Source organism: Marmota monax, unplaced genomic scaffold (genome assembly GCF_021218885.2).
Source record: "Marmota monax isolate L192 unplaced genomic scaffold, Marmota_monax_Labrador192_F-V1.1 WCK01_AAM20220418_F8-fsc00206, whole genome shotgun sequence".
Taxonomy (NCBI): Eukaryota; Metazoa; Chordata; class Mammalia; order Rodentia; family Sciuridae; genus Marmota; species Marmota monax.
Window position 1 is genome coordinate 1,810,832 of NW_026694490.1, and position 16,377 is coordinate 1,827,208.

At 35.8% G+C, this 16,377-nt stretch overlaps 1 protein-coding gene across 4 annotated transcripts; it reads left to right on the top strand.

Moving 5' to 3' along the window:
• Nucleotides 1–1,115: 1,115 nt before the first annotated feature.
• On the top strand, nt 1,116–8,098 carry Tspan6 (tetraspanin 6). Of its 4 annotated transcripts, none has more exons than XM_046419225.2 (8): nt 1,116–1,268; nt 2,338–2,526; nt 2,827–2,901; nt 3,566–3,664; nt 4,052–4,186; nt 4,760–4,843; nt 6,756–6,875; nt 7,827–8,098. In XM_046419225.2, the coding sequence occupies exons 2-7, from the start codon at nt 2,515–2,517 to the stop codon at nt 6,822–6,824; spliced, it is 474 nt and encodes a 157-aa protein (XP_046275181.1). In that variant the 5' UTR covers nt 1,116–1,268; nt 2,338–2,514; the 3' UTR covers nt 6,825–6,875; nt 7,827–8,098. The 4 variants fall into 4 exon arrangements, with proteins under 4 accessions (XP_046275181.1, XP_046275180.1, XP_058427249.1 ...); XM_046419224.2 differs by lacking the exon at nt 1,116–1,268 and adding an exon at nt 1,275–1,442; XM_058571266.1 differs by lacking the exons at nt 1,116–1,268; nt 4,760–4,843 and adding an exon at nt 1,275–1,442.
• Nucleotides 8,099–16,377: the final 8,279 nt, after the last annotated feature.

Genomic DNA, 16,377 nt, shown 5'->3' on the forward strand with positions numbered 1-16,377 from the left:
GCTGAATAAAACTATTGTGTGTGTGTGTATGTATGTATGTATATACAATCACATTTTCTTTATCCATTTGTCAGTTGATGGACATCTGTACTGGTTCTATAACTTGGCTATTGTGAATTGTGTTTCTGTAAAGTGGTATACATGTATTGCTATAGTATGCTGACTTTAATTCTTTTAGATAAATACCAAGAAATTTATCTAAGTTGGACCCATATGGTGGTTCCATTCCTAGTGTTTTGAGAAACCTCCATAATGATTTTCAAAATAGTTGTACTAATTTACAGTCTTACAAAACACACCCCAAAACCAAATATAATAAGCATCTGTTAAAATAGAAGAAGCAGCCTGGATTAGAAAGCACAGGAATCTCTAGTTTTGACTGTGATATTAGCTTTGTGACATAAGGTTTTAATCTCTGTGATCAGTTGGTTCTTAATGGGAAGAATCAGGGGGCTGGAATACATAGTGCTTTTCACTGTTACCATTTCAGAGGGGCCTCACATTTACCTGGCATTCTCTGTAGTACCCTCCCTTTTTATAAGTTTACAGTTAGTGGCTGAATTCTATGTTCGTTAGTGACTCACCTCAATCTTCCAATGACTTAGGGGACGAGAAAGCAGTGGGATAATGGAGGTTTGCTAAGTCCTGAAGGACATTTTGAAATTATTGTCTTTTAATACTTAGCTTTGGAATTCTTTCAAAAAGTGATAATTTCCTTCCATTTATTCTTATCACTCCCCCAATAAAACAATGTTCTTAAATTGAGAGCAAAATTGAGGAGTAAAATCAGCCTGATTCCACCAGAAGTTCACTTTTTGTCTAAACAAATGCTTCTGTATGTATTGCTTGGCAATCTGCTTGTTTTTGTTTGGAAATATATTTCTTGTGGGTATTTTCCCACGTAATAACATTCTTATATAGTTTCTAACCTTTCTTATTCTTTTGTTTTTCCTTCTAGGGGCAGCAGTGGCCAGGGAGGCCGAATCATAAAGCACTGCGGGCGGTGCTGACGATACAAACAATATGAGGAAGTTATAAGGGCGGGAGAGAGGTGGGGGGGGGTAAGATTTTCTGGAGGAAAAAAAAAAATCGAAGCAAGCTCCACTGAAGATCTAAGATATTTCTGACACTAGAACCTTTGTGTACAGTTTTCGGTAACCTTCGGCAGGGGGTGCTCGGAAATCGTCGCCACTTTCCGGACAGCCTCCCTCACCTCACCCTCTAGAAAATCGTACAGTGTTTCCGGCTCTTCTCAGTTGCAGACGCTCGTAAGTTTCCGGAGAAATTCGGGGACTCGGAGTCTCGTTCGCTCTGTTCGATCGCCTGGTGCGGTGGTACAGGATCTCGGGATAGTCATGGCGTCCCCGTCTCGGAGACTGCAGACTAAACCAGTCATTACTTGTTTCAAGAGCGTTCTCTTGATCTACACTTTCATCTTCTGGGTGAGAGACGGAAGCGTCCAGGCACTGCCCGGGATTCCGGGCTTAGATGCGGGGGTGTGTGTGTGACCCTGAGTGGAGGGAACTCAGGTCGAGGATGGGGTGGGGTTTGAGCGATTGTCCCTTTTGGGACCCCCGGCGCCGGCGACTAGTAGCTGGGCATGGAGTCTGCACCGGGGTCACGGTAAGGGAAGGGTGAGCTGGGACACAGACACGCCAAACGTTCTGAGTTCGAAGCGCGAGGCGAGGAAGGGAGTTAAACCGCCAGAGCACGCGAAGGGGTGTCCATGAACATTTGGAGAGGCAAGACTAGCCCGGCCAGTTTGAGGGCTCACTTGCCTACTAGAGTCTTTCTTTTCACTGCTTCATAAGAGGGGAGTGTTTCTCACAGTAAGTATAGTCTGGCTCCACTCCCGCCAATCTATTCTTGGATTTGCTTTTGTATACTATCCCTTTGTAATCCTGTTCAACCCTAAGCTAGAGAGATCTTTTTATAGAGAGTGGGGATGGGGGGAGGTTTCTGGAACTCAAAAACACGTTGTTTTTTTTATTCCCCTCCAGGAAGGTTTTCTTCTTTAAGATCCTGGAGTAAAAGGGTTAAGGAAGTTTTCATTCCTCAGGCAAATATACCATGAGCTTGTTTTTACAACAAGAAAACAGATGAATTTAAAGAATTTGGACAAGGTGCTTTGCCTATGGCCTACATTTATGGGCAGATCCCCTTCATACCCTCATCCACCCTCCCCACTTGTCTGCCATATTCCAGCTACAATGCTTGGGCCATCAGACTGCTAAATTAGTTCTCACACCCATTGCGTCTTAAGTACTTCCTGGTTTGTGATTTGAAAATGCTAGTGTATACAGTGCCTGACTTTCTATTCTCTGATTTCTCATGTAGATCACTGGTGTTATCCTTCTTGCTGTTGGCATTTGGGGCAAGGTGAGCCTGGAAAATTATTTTTCACTTTTAAATGAGAAGGCCACCAACGTCCCCTTCGTGCTCATCGGCACAGGCACTGTCATTATTCTTTTGGGCACCTTTGGCTGTTTTGCTACCTGCCGAGCTTCTGCATGGATGCTGAAACTGGTGAGCCCTTGTTTTCAGTAAAATTGATTCTTGACTTTAGAAAAATATGTTGTGGACTTTGTTTCTTGGAACTGGCCACAGCCCTTTACAATTTTTCCTGTTCCTTATGAAAATTTGCCAAGTAACAGTTCTCCACTCCAATTTCCACTTTCAAAGTAGACATTTTGATACTGTTTCCCCTGCCCTTTTCAATAAAAATATGCTGAACTGACTGAGAAGAATATTTTCCCCCTTTGCCTCCCTTTGCAGCTGTAATAAATCTTATTTATGCTGACTTGGACTTTCTTTTTTATCCCACAGTATGCAATGTTTCTGACTCTCATTTTTTTGGTCGAACTGGTTGCTGCCATCGTAGGATTTGTTTTCAGACATGAGGTAAACATGACTTAGGGAATCTTAATCTAGTAAAATGTATCCTCTAGAGAATAAAAATGGATTAGGTAGCAGAATTAAGTAACTTTTAATAGTTAAAAGTCACTTAAAGCTATATTTAAACCTTATTTTCAATCTGTAGCCTACAATAATGGCTTTCTAGTAAAAATTTTGGCCAACTCTTATTGATTTTATAAATGAAAATTTAGAAAATTGTAGACTGACAATCATCAAAAGAAAATTAAAGGTACCTGGGGTTGCTATGAAATCATTCAGTGAATAGCAAAAGCTCATTAGGGTGTCTAACAAACAGTACATTTTCCCAAATTAGGTTTTGTAGCTTCATTCCATAGTCATCAAATTTATAGTCAGTTTAAAGTGGAGAAAGATTGGGGGTGAGGGGTGTGGAACAGACAGTACAGAGCTGTCACTTGGATAAATAAATTATCACACAGCACTTTGAAATTGTCATGGTTATTGTCTTACATTGTGATGTTTTTGCTTAGTGTCCCCTCAGCTATACTATATTCCCTAAGAAGACAGGACTAGATGATGGAAGTTAATTATTATACATCAAAGATACATGCAAGAATTTCTTATTTGACCCTAGAAATCAAAAGAACTTTCTAGAATATTTGTTTACTGGCATTGTGTTTTTTTACTATAGATTAAGAACAGCTTTAAGACTAATTATGAGAAAGCTTTAAAGCAGTACAACTCGACGGGAGATTATAGAAGTGAAGCAGTAGACAAGATCCAAAGTACGGTAAGTTGGTTATAGGTGGTGGATTCTAAAGAGGGGAATACATCCTATGTTGCCTCAGAGAAAAGGATAGAGTCAGGCTACTAAGTTGTTCACTTGAAATGTGGACTCTTCTCACTTGTGTACATGTTTTTTCCCTTCCCACCTACATTATAGACAAATACTGTTAGTGCCTACTATAGCAGGAAAGTAAGGTGAGTCCAAAATTGTCATGCTTGGTGTTAGAACCAAGTAGAATCTCTTGAATCAATTGAGGTGAGAGACCATTGAATACAATAAATGTTGTTTTGAGCACAAATTGCATTAGAAGATGATGTCAAGTTGTAATATGAACTATGTTTTGTTGACTCCCAAGTTGTAATATGAACTATGTTTTGTTGGATTTTTCAGTTGCATTGTTGCGGTGTCACCGATTATAATGATTGGAAAGATACTAAATATTACATAGAAACAGGATTTCCCAAGAGTTGCTGTAAACTTGAAGATTGTTCTCCACAAAAAGATGCAGATAAAGTAAACAATGAAGTAAGGAATCTTTTTCTTTCTTTCTTTTTTTTTTTCCTTTGGTATAAGGGAACCCCCAGGGTTGCTTAACCACTGAGCTATATCTCCAGCCCTTTTTATTTTTTTTATTTTGGGACAAGGTCTTCCTAAGTTGTTTAGGGCCCTTTCTTAGTTGGTGAAGCTGGCTTTGAACTCACGATCCTCTTGCCACAGCCTCCTGAGCTGTTGGGATTACTGGTGTGCACCACCATGCCCCCTGCAATGAGCCATTTAGAATTAATTTGACAATATTTGAGGGCTTAATACAGAGTTTATACAATATTTAATTTTTGCTCACATTAATACACATAATCCGAAGTAGGCAGGCAGGTGATGACTTGATTTCATGCAATAAGCAAGTAATACTTTCAAAGTTATAATTGAAAAGTGGAAATAGTTGGGATTGAGAACATACACAGGAAAAGAGATTTCAATAAAAATGATAGGCTAATAGTAGTTAAAGCTCATCTTTCTGCAAAAGCTATATGATCAAAGTATTATATAGAAAAACAGATTACTTGTGTTGTACTTAATGATACTTCCCCCTCCCATTAGGGTTGTTTTATAAAGGTGATGACCATTATAGAGTCAGAAATGGGAGTTGTTGCAGGAATTTCCTTTGGAGTTGCTTGCTTCCAGGTAAGTCTCCTCATTCCTTAGGAAGTATTTCATTCCTCTGTATATAAACTAGAAGATTTTCAATTTTAATGCTTGAAGGTTTTGCTTTAGGGGCCTGGATAGTGGGAGCAATGTAAGAGAAATCACATTTAAAAAAAAATTCAGCCATCTAGTATAAAAATCCTTTTATTTATTTATTTATTTTTTTTTGTGGTAGAGTGGACTTGTTTTGTATACATAGCATTTTAGTCAGCTTTTTCACTGCTGTGACTAAAAGATCTGACAAGAACAACTGTACAGTAGGAAAGGCTTATCTGGGGGCTCACAGTTTCAGAGATCTCAGTCCATAGATAGCAGGCTCTATTCCTCATGGCTTGAGGTGAGGCAGAACATCATGGCAAAAGAATATGGCAAAGGGAAGCAGCTCACATGATGATCAGAGAGCAGAGAGAGAGACTCCACTTGTCAGATACAAAATATACCCCAAAGGCACCCCCCCCCCCCGCCAGGAACCCACCTCCTCTAGGCACACCCTCACCTGTTTTCTGTTACCATTCAGTGAATCCCATCAGAGGATGAGTTCACTGATTGGGTTAAGGCTCTCATAACAAAATCATTTCTCCTATAAAACTTCTTGCATTGACTCATGCATGAGCTATCAGGGGACACCTCACATCCAAACCATAACACATAGTATTGATTTTGATTTGTGATTGGGTCATTCTTAATTTTTAAAAAAAAATTTTTAGCTGTAGATGCACACAAAATGTCTTTATTTTTATTTACTTATATGTGGTGCTGAGGATCAAACCCAGTGCCTCATGCATGCGAGGCAAGCACTCTGCCACTGAGGTACAACCCCAGCCCTGATTGGGTCATTCTTTAGGTTTGTTTTATTTAAGGAGGGACTGTATCTTGTATCTTAGGTTTTTCTTCACAACTTTCCACAGCTACAGAGTTGTCTACATTTTTATTATCATTACCATGGCTTTTGTTGTTTCAAGGCATGAACTAGAAGAAAGACTCAGTGACATCTCAGTTAACTAAACAAACATGAGATGGATAGGAACCTTGTTTTTCTTAGCAATCATTCAAGATTCTAAAAACATCAGGATCTTTCCTGGATTGCAGCTACCCTAGTGAGTTGCATATAAGTTCCAGCCTATGAAAATTAAGATCACACAACTCCACATTTAATATGTGCCTATTTTTTTTTTTTTTTTTTTGTGGACATTATGTTTTAGGTTGAGTTGTCTTTCCTAAGTATGCTTCTTGCTGTAGCATGAAAAAATTGTGTTGTGGCTTAAATTATTTTTTTAGGGCATGGACTTTTTGTCCCTTATAATTCAACATTCTAAAAATAAAGACTAGTCCAAGGGTACTCCTAATATATTTATAAAGTAGCATGTAGAATTATCTAAATCTGTACTAATAACAGAAGCCAGTGGCCTGTTTTGAGCACTTCTAATTATTAAATAGAATCAAAATCTCAGCTACTCTGGCCCCAAAGTGCTCAGTAACCATAATAGAGCAAGTGGCTACTATATTGAACAACACGAATATTCTAGAACATTTACATTATCACAGCACTGCTTTTCAAGAAAATCAATGCCCTCATCAATGGAGGTTTTACTTGATAAGATGCTTATTCTAAGCCATATCCTTATTTTTTCCCTGGTAATCACTGATGGTTACTTCAAAACTCATGACTCCTGAATTTTCCTTCAGTGCCAGTTGTGAAATTCTGGGTCACAGTAGTAGTAAAACTTATGTTCTTTGAATGTGATTTAGAGTCTGTAGAACATCAAAAATAACTACAAAAACTCAAAAAATTGTTGGTGAATTAAAAGTGAAAGAATAATACATCTGTATGCTGAGATCTTCAAGCTCTCTCATGTATGTGTGTTTAATATTGTTTGTATTCTCTTTTCAGCTAGTTGGAATCTTTCTAGCCTACTACCTCTCTCGTGCCATAACAAATAACCAGTATGAGATAGTGTGAACACAACAAACAAACAAAAAGAACAAGGGCTTATTTCTCTGCAACTTAAAGGTGCGTTCATTTTGGTTCTCAGCTCTGTTAGCACTGATGTTTACTCCAGCCTGTGCATGTATTGCATGGACTGAGTTTGCCAATGTCTTGTCCAGTAGCATATTCCAGTCTTGCTGATGCTGTGTGAGCCCTGCATTAGGTAAGTTAGTTCTGTATATACAAAGGCCTGGCCAGAAAAGAAGAACCTAGCTTGTTCTGTGTATGCTTTCTGTGTTTATGCAACAGAAGAACTCCTATGGATTTACATATTTACATGCACATTGCAACCTAAAGATCATAAGTAGTCAATCCTCTTACTCACATATTTCAACCTAAGAGTGGAGAGAAACAGAAAATCCCAATAGTGACTTTATTCATGAGATTCCCTGGCAAGTGCACTCTGCTCTTGACCCTTGGCCAATATTGGTACTTCTTTCTCTAGTTTTCATTCACCACAGTCTTTTTTTTTTCCCCAGCACATTTTTTTTTTTGTACTGGGGATTGAACCCAGGGGCACTCAACCACTGAGCCACATCCCCAGCCATTTTTTTGTATTTTATTTAGAGACAGGTTCTCAATGAGTTGCTTAGGACCTCGCCTCTCCTGTGTCTGCCTCCCAAGCCACTGGGATTACAGGCATGGGCCACTGCGCCTGGCTCACCACAGTCTTAATCAGTGCTTCCAAGTGTTGCTTTCTTGGTAAAGAGATGTTTTTGGTTGACTATTATTAGGAGCCATAAATTATCAGATTTTGAGGAAAATAAAATATTGTGATAATTGTTGGCTGAATGAATCCCTAAGGTACCCTTCACATTGTAATTGAGCCACTGACAAGGAACAGATGAGGTCTTCATTAGGGGGACTAGATTAGAATGTGGGCAAATAAATACAGATTTAACATTGAGGTAACAAATGAATGCAGGTATTAAAACTTAGGTTATAAGTAAATTAACTTTTTTCCTTTAATTTTAGGATATTTAGGTTCCCCTGTGAATTATAAAATCGCCTGGTTGGAAGACTGACATCACTAGTTACCAGTAGGCTGAAAAAACTACACCAGTAGATTGAAAAACTACATGAGTAGACTGAAAAACTATACCAGTAGACTGATTCAATCAAGATGTTTGTTCAGTATGTTCTAAGTCCACTTTCTGTCCCATGATGTCTCATTCATGTTAGATCTTTGAAACCCTGTATCTCTCTGAAACACTGGAAGAGCTAGTAAATTGTAAAATGAAGTAAAACTATGTTTCTCTTGACTTTCTTTATCAGAGTGTAGCCTTTAAAAGGCACTGTGTAATTGCTGTTTTGATACATTGCAATGGAGGGAAACTTGACCCCTCTGAATTTGCTAATTGATGTAGTTTGATTGAAAATTGATGTCTCTGAACTGGTCCCTTCCCAGCCAAGGTTATTTGGTTTTATTGTGTAATTTACATCAAGAAAGTTAAATGTTCCATTAGTCTCTGTTCTGTTGATAGACAGAGGGTCATACTATATACTTTAATTCCAGCTAGTCATTGGATAGAACCTATCATTGCAGTTCCTGGGTGGTGGTAATAGTCTACAGCCTTGGGTCTAAAGCAGTGAAACTAAAAGGTACTACCTATGTTCAATGATACATCAGAGTTCAGCATACAATCTATATTTTTTGCCTCCAAATTAGGGTATTTATACTTTCCCTATTGTTTGAAAGGGTCCAATTATTACTTTAGTGGTGCTAGAATTTGTATTTTCCTTACAGACTCAATGGAACTTTTCATTAACTCTAGCTAAAATTTCTTTACCAGGTTGATATGACTTAACTGTCAATATTATGGTCAACTTTAATAGTCTTAGTTTTGGTTGTGTCCTTGGTTAATAAATATAAATATATCACTTAAATATTGTCGTCCTCTAAAAGAATTGTGTTAACTTTTAGAAAATCTTCTGGGATGGTTGTTTTCCACTGAGAAAGTGAAGGTCCCATGTTTCTACTTGGAGTATATTTTTTAAGTTGAAATGATAGTTGAGGCCTTAATTCTTGTCATTAAAAATTAATTTTTCTATTTAAAAAACTATTTCCTATAATAGGATTACATTCCATTTGTGAAATACCATATGCTTAGCATTCTCGTAGAGATCACTTTTTTTTGTTTGTATAGTTTGCATTAAAAAGAAATAAAGGGAAATACTTAACCGTATCTTTAGTATAATAATTAACAGTTTCTTAAATTTGACTTGAAATTTGGTAATTGAGTCTCTCTATTCAACTATTAGTAGAATCTTTCATTTCTGATTGCCACATAGTCCCAGAATAGATGGTAAGTAGAGTCAAATACTGTTATAAATGAAATGGACAAAACTAATTAAGAATAATTAATTCTGGGTACATGTCTCAAAATGTTTGGAGTTATTGCATAAAAAGGGTATTCTCCATTAGAACATTTGGTGAGTGGCTTTTGTGACACAAGAAGAGTGATAAGAATTAACAGTTGAAAAATAGTGACTACAAATGTAGTAAATCAGATTTCTGTCTCTTGGGATTAGTGAAGGTAAAGAAGCAAATATTTGGAGGCTCATTAGCAATTTTCAAACAGGTATTTTTCGCTAGAAAACCTTGAAAAACCTTAGTTTTTTAGTTGTAGATGAACAAAATAACTATTTTTTATGTGATGCTGAGGATTGAACCTAGTGCCTCACACATGCTAGGCAAGTACTCTACCACTGAGCTACAATCTCAACCCTTTGAAAAATATTTGAAGGTTTTCCCCAGGGCTCACATACTATTTAAGCATTCTACATACCCAGCCTCTCTCATTAAAATGGAAAATAACTAAGGAAAATTAAAATATGGTGAGTGGAAAAAACACTGCACGTCACACTTCTGGTAGATTCATTTGTTTTTTGTTTTTATTAGTACATTATAGTTATATATAATGGGGGAAGTTCAATTTGTCATGTACATGCATACATATAATTTGCTCCATTTTATTCCCTGGTACTTCCCTTTACCTATCCTTCCTCTACCTAATCTCCTTTCTCTATTGGCCCTCCTTTTATTTACTCATTGTTTTTTTTTTAAATTGGTACATTATACAAAAAGGGTGGAACTCATCATGATATGTTCTTAAATGCACACAGCACGATTTTTTAAAGTTTCATTTCACAGTTCCTTCCCTTTCTCATCTCTCTTCCTTCCTCCTCAATCTGCTTCCTATACTCCACTGTTTTCCCTTAAGTTTTTATGGATCACTTTTTAAAATTTCCTTATTTTGCTCTAGCTTCTGCATATGGGAGAAAACACTTGATCCTTGACTTTCAGAATCTTGGCTTATTTCACTTAGCATGTTGTTCTCCACTTCCATACATTTACTTCAAGTGCCATAATTTAATTTTTCCTTATGGCTGAGTAAAAAACTCCATTGTATGTGTGTGTGTGTGTCTATGTATCTATATATCTATCATTCTTTCTATCTATCTATCTATCTATCTATCTATCTATCTATCTATCTCATTTTCTTTATCCATCTTGTTTATGGGCTCCAGGGATGGTTCCATAACTTGGCTATTGTTAATGTGCTCAATATACATTGGTTTGTTTTTAAAGTGAGTTTATTTTGGATAGTCAGTTCCAAAAGTCCTTTTTATCTGATGTTTGTGTATGTGATTACTGGTGTGAAACCTTAAATCTGAAGGTAATGAGTACATTGATTTCACCTGATTATAACTGGTGCAATGAAAAGTTTATGTATCTTTAATAATTTGCTATAATTAGAATAGCTGGTTAGAGTGAGGCTATCTGTTCATGTAAATTAAGCATTAAGAGTTTCCACTGGATGCAGTACATATACACCTTTCTGTGATGACATCCCCAGTGGCAGAGGGAAGGATTTGCTCAGTATTGCAGGCCCGAACTTTGGTCTTCATAATGAAATTCCTTTGAAGTTTTGTTTTAAAAAGTCTGGAAAATTTTATATTTTATTCCACAATATATCCATGTTTAAATTTAAAATAATTCTTTATCTTTGATGTGCCAAATGTATCCTGTGGGTTGCCTTAATTCCAGACACCAGATTTCTAGCTGCAAGGTGGCTCTGAGCTCCACTTTGAAAAGCAGAGATCTGTAGGTACATTTTCTGAAAATGTGGAAAGCTTGGTAGCTTTCCATGGTCTATTCCATGTGGGTTGATGGCTTTATATGGTGGACATCAAATTTTTATGGAAATAAATATCTAATACAAGGTATAAATACCATTTGTGTTTTCCTCAGAGCTCACACAAGATTTTTTGAGACTTGCTGTTTTTAACTTCCTGTCAGAATCCAAAATGGTTACTTTGCTAGTGATGTGGCCAAACAAATCTGTTAAATTATGAGATGCAAGGCAATATAAGCATTTTTTTTGTGTGTGTGTGTGTGAAACCGAGGAAACTTTTGGTTCCTTTGGACTGTTCTATGTGGGTTTTTGTGTTTGTAGGAAAAATCTAACACGATTCAAATGCCATTTTTGCTTTTTTTCCCAACATAAACTACTTTGAGGTTTTATATATATATATATATATATATATATATATATATATATATATTTAGGTTTACTTCCCTTCTAGCTTAGCAGAGTTAGGCACTTGTAAGAGCACAGTCAAAGCTAATGAATGAATAAATGAATGAGTGAGTGTAATTACAATGACTCTTTAATATTCTGTGAAATAAGATGATTTAAATCTCTCCTTCTATAAAGCCACTATTTATATAAAAGAAACTACCTGCCCAGTCAGAAACCACTTAACCTCAGAAACCACTGCTAACTTCCTCCAGATCAAATCACTTTCTGCTACTTCTGTTTCTTGAATTCTTTGCTGCATTTGATACCACTGATTTTTTTTGTTTCATTTTGACTTTGTAACATTCTGATTTTCTTCCCTTTTATTTCTTCCACTAGTTGTTTTCTGTTTGAATTGCATTCTCTTTTTCCAGTGAGGCAGCCCTGAAGGGCTTATATTTAGCTTTCTGCTATTAGATTATGCTGACCTTACTTTGAGGAATTAAATGTGGATGACCAACATGACTAATGTGGTTACTCTCAGGGTCATGCACTTTAGTTGTATAGTTATATGTTCACCTTGCTTGCATTTTCTTGATTCTCCAATACCTAAAAGCTTAGCATTACAAACACTTAAAAATGTAAAAATGTTCCTCCTCTAACATGTAGTGCATGGATAGTAGTAGGCACACTTTAGAAGTTGACTGAACTGACTCTTTAACTTGAGATAACCCCATTTATGGGAACTAGAGAAAATGAGAACAGCTGCTCTAAGAGTTTACTATCATTGGCTCTGCTACCTGTGTTTATCAGGTGAACATGATAGATTAGAACAAGGTAGATTAGCATACTTGATTGGACAAATACGTCCTCTAAATTATTATTTAAAAAATTAAAATGGTGAGTGGGAAAGGCCATTTTCTACTTCAAAAGAAGTTTTTCACCATCTTTCCTGACAAAACAGTTTAGCTATAGTATCCTCAAGGCAAATCAAATTGATATGAGATATATATATATATATATATATATATATATATATATATATATATATATAATGTAGGTTTCTACAGTGTATAGTAGGTGAAACAACTATTCAGAATCATTGCTAGAAAGGTAGAGTAGCTACATTATGTTCACAGGTAGGGCAACTCACCTAGGGTACAGCATAATAGAATTTGAGAGGTAAGGGACAGCTTTATATGCCTTTTCTCTCTATCCAGGAAGGCCATGTACTTCCTTAATAGAAAAATGGTATATAAGAGAATACCATTTGCACAAAGACTTTCTCCAGAGGGGAGGCAAGAGAACTAATATTTATTGAGCACTTACTAATTGCTCCAATAGTCTAATCTATATGGAGGTGGTAGTGTTATCCTCATTTTCCAGAAAAATAATGAAAAAAGGGTTAAATAATTTTCCCAAGGTCATTCAACTGGTATATTGCAATTCTGGGATTTGAACTTAAAGCTGACTGTAGCCCACACTTCTTCCCTGGATTTTGTTTCACCTTTTTATTTTGGTACTGGGAATCAAACCCAGGCCCTCATGCATGCTAGGCAAGAGCTTTACCACTGAGCCACACCCCTAGCCTGATTTTATTGCATTTTAATAGCAAAGGGGTTTATGTGACATATCCTATAGCCAGAGACCAGAAGTAAAAAAAAAAAATGTCCTATCCTCCAAATATCTTTTAATCAAACTATTAAATATGAAATCTTTAGAAGTAAACCTTTATGAAAGTATATCCTATTTTATCATAATATGCCCTTGCAAGATGTTAGTATGTAATAAAAACATATTAAAAACAAACCCTGTTGTTACTGCTGACCTATACAATATTCTTGAACAATGGAAATAATTACAAAGAATTTATTACAGTTTTAACATTAACCCCTCCTATTTTCTTTTCCTTGTCACACACAGTCCGATGCTTCCTAAGTTTATATGCTAATATTTCCTATGTTAGTATAGATATTCCAAAACATTTGGTTGCTTTCATAGAATATTCCCATGTGAATATCTTTATCAAGTTAAAAAAAAACAACAAATAAACCTCTGCTGCAGACACATGTCAGAGAATCATTCTCACCCCATAGGCACAAATCCAAACTCTTGTTTTCATTAAATGGGTTGGTTTGTACATGTGCACATGCATGCAGAGGATCTATTCTCTTGTAGGATAGGAACAATTTCCCAGGCAGCCAACCCTCCTGGTGTGACCCAGGGGAACTCAGCAGGTTGAAAGCTGCTCAATGCAGCCTTGAATCCAGCCCAAATGCTGTTTTGCTCAAGCAGAGCAAACCACACAGGCCCTTCTTTCATGAAGTCTCCCTCAGCCCCCTACCCAACCCTTCTTGGCTTCAACCCAATTATGGAGCTCCCACACTGGCAGGATTAAATGTAGCAGAAAACAAGTCAGGGCAATTATTTGAGAACTTAGCCTAAAGATATACCCCAAAGAATTTGGGAAAAGATAAAAAAAGATCAGAGAAAATTAAAAATGTATAATCTAACAAATCAAAGATAACTAATGTTTTGATCTAAAAATAGAGATTGCTTATCCATGAAATGAATACATGAATTACTATAAAATGTATTACAAACAGCTCAAAGAAGTATAAGGTAATATGTGAAAGTCTCCTTCTCCTGCTTATCTCATTCTTATTGCCCAGAGGGCATCACAGATTAAGGTTCCTTGTGATACTTTCCACACATTGTCATATTCAAGTATATCTGTACATTCTTTTCCTCCTACAAATGGAAGCCAAGGATAAGATCACAGATTGTAAGATGAACTGTGTTTGGATTCATCTTGACAAATTTAATTGTGTGCTCTGTGGAAAGTTATGTGGGCTTTCTGTGCCTCAGTCTCCTATTTAGGAAAGGGGAATAAATAGTATTAGCCACTTCATAGGGCTGTTAGGAGGATTAAATGAGTTGCTGTATCCCAAGTACTTAAAACAGTGTCTGCTATGTATTAAATGCTATGCTAAGTGTCAGTACTAATTTTTACAAGGACTTTATTGAAATAAATTTTTCATATCATAGAATTATTTTAAAGTGTACAATTCAGTGATTTTTTAGTAACATTACTGAGTGGTATAATCATCACCAGAAATCAATTTTAGAACATTTTCAGCCTCTTATAAGATCTCCTGTGTTCATTTACATTTAATCACTATTCCTGTCCCCCAAACATAGGTGATCATTAATTTACTTTCTCTTTTTTTAGGTATTTCATAGAAATGGAATCATACAATATTTGGTCGCTTGTGTTTTTCTTTTTCATTTCAAAAAATGTTTGAGATTCATCTATAATGCAATGTGTATTAATAGTCTGTTCCATTTTATTGCTGAATAGTATTTCATGGCATGGATAGACCACATTCTGTCTATCCATTTGCCAGTTGATGGACATTTCGGTTGGATCCAACTTTTGGCAATTATTAATAATGCTATTGTAAACATTTCCATGTAAGTCTTTATGTGGATATATTAAACTCATCCTAAGTATTTTATTCTCTTGACACTATTTTAAGTGATAGTTCATTCTTTGATTTTGATTGGTGCATTGCTTGTGCTCAGAAATGCAATTGATTTTATGTGTTGGTCTTATGTCCTGTGGCCATGATGTTAATTTGAATGCCTTGGGATTTTCTATATACGTGATTATGTCATATGTGAATAGAATATTTGTACTTCCACCTTTCCAGTCTGGATGATTTATTTTATTTTTATTGCCTCATTGTACTGGATAGAACTTCCAGTACAATTTCAAATAAAAGTAGCAAGAACACATATTTGTGTCTTGTTTCTGATCTTAGAGAAAAGCTTTCAATCTTTTAAAACTAAGCATGATGTTAACTGTGGATTTTTCATAAATGCCCTTTTATCAGGTTGAACAAGTTCTCTTCTACTCCCAGCTGAATATTATATTTTTTATCATGAAAGGGTGTTATATATTTCCAAAACCTTTTTGTGTCTACTGAAGAAATTGAATTTTATATTTTATATAATAATTTAATTGATCATTTTAGGTATATCATTACGTTGATTGCTTTTCATGTTGAACCAGTAGTCCATTCTTGGGATGAATTCTACTTGGTCAAAGTTTATAAAAGCTTTCTTATATTGCTGGGTTTGGTTTGCTGGCATTCTTTTGAGGTTTTTGTGTCCATATTCACAAGGGATTTTTGTCTGTAGTTTTTCTGTGATATCTTTGTCTGATTTTGGTATCGGTAACATTGACTTCATAGAACGAATTGTGAAGTGTTCCTTCCCATTATAATGTTTGAAAGAGTTTGTGAAGGATTGGTATTAGTTCATCTTTTAACGTTTGATGGAATTAATTAGTAAGCACAGGTTCTGAACTGTGTTTTTCTTTTTGGAAAGTTTTTCGATTCACAGTTTGATTCACAATTCAATTTCTTGTTATAAATCTATTCAGATTTTCTATTTTTTGAGTTAGTTTTGATAGTTTGTGTTGTTCTAGGAATTTATCTATTTCTTGTTTTTTATTTAATTTAGGTTCCATGTGATTGTCCATAGTGTTCCCTTATAATGCTATTGATACTCTAAGTTTGATAGTGATGTCTGTTCTTTCATTCATAATTCATTAATTTGAGGTTTCTTCCTCCACCCTTTTGTCAGCCTAGATAGATTTATCAATTTTGTTGACCTTTTTAAGGAATCAACTTTGGTTTTATTGATTTTCTTTGTTTTTCTATTCTCTAAGACAATTAGTTCCACACTAATCATTTTAATATCCTTTGAATTTAATTTGCCCTTTATTTTCTACTTTATTAAGGTAGAAATTTATATTATTGATTTTGAGATTTTTTTAAAAAAATATTTTTTAGTTGTAGATGGACAGAATATTTTAGTTGTATGTGGTGCTGAGGATCAAATCCAATCCCTTTCATATGCGAGGTAAGCACTCTACCACTAAGCTACAACTCCAGCCCTTGAGATCTTTTTAATCATAGGCATTTAGAGGGATAAAT

Bases quoted from the DNA above. Each gene is read 5' to 3' on its own strand.
- Tspan6 (XM_046419224.2), top strand. From the start codon at position 1,356: ATGGCGTCCCCGTCTCGGAGACTGCAGACTAAACCAGTCATTACTTGT. The intron at 1,443-2,337 runs GTGAGAGACGGA...TTTCTCATGTAG, and splicing joins TCTACACTTTCATCTTCTGG to ATCACTGGTGTTATCCTTCT. The intron at 3,665-4,051 runs GTAAGTTGGTTA...TGGATTTTTCAG, and splicing joins TAGACAAGATCCAAAGTACG to TTGCATTGTTGCGGTGTCAC.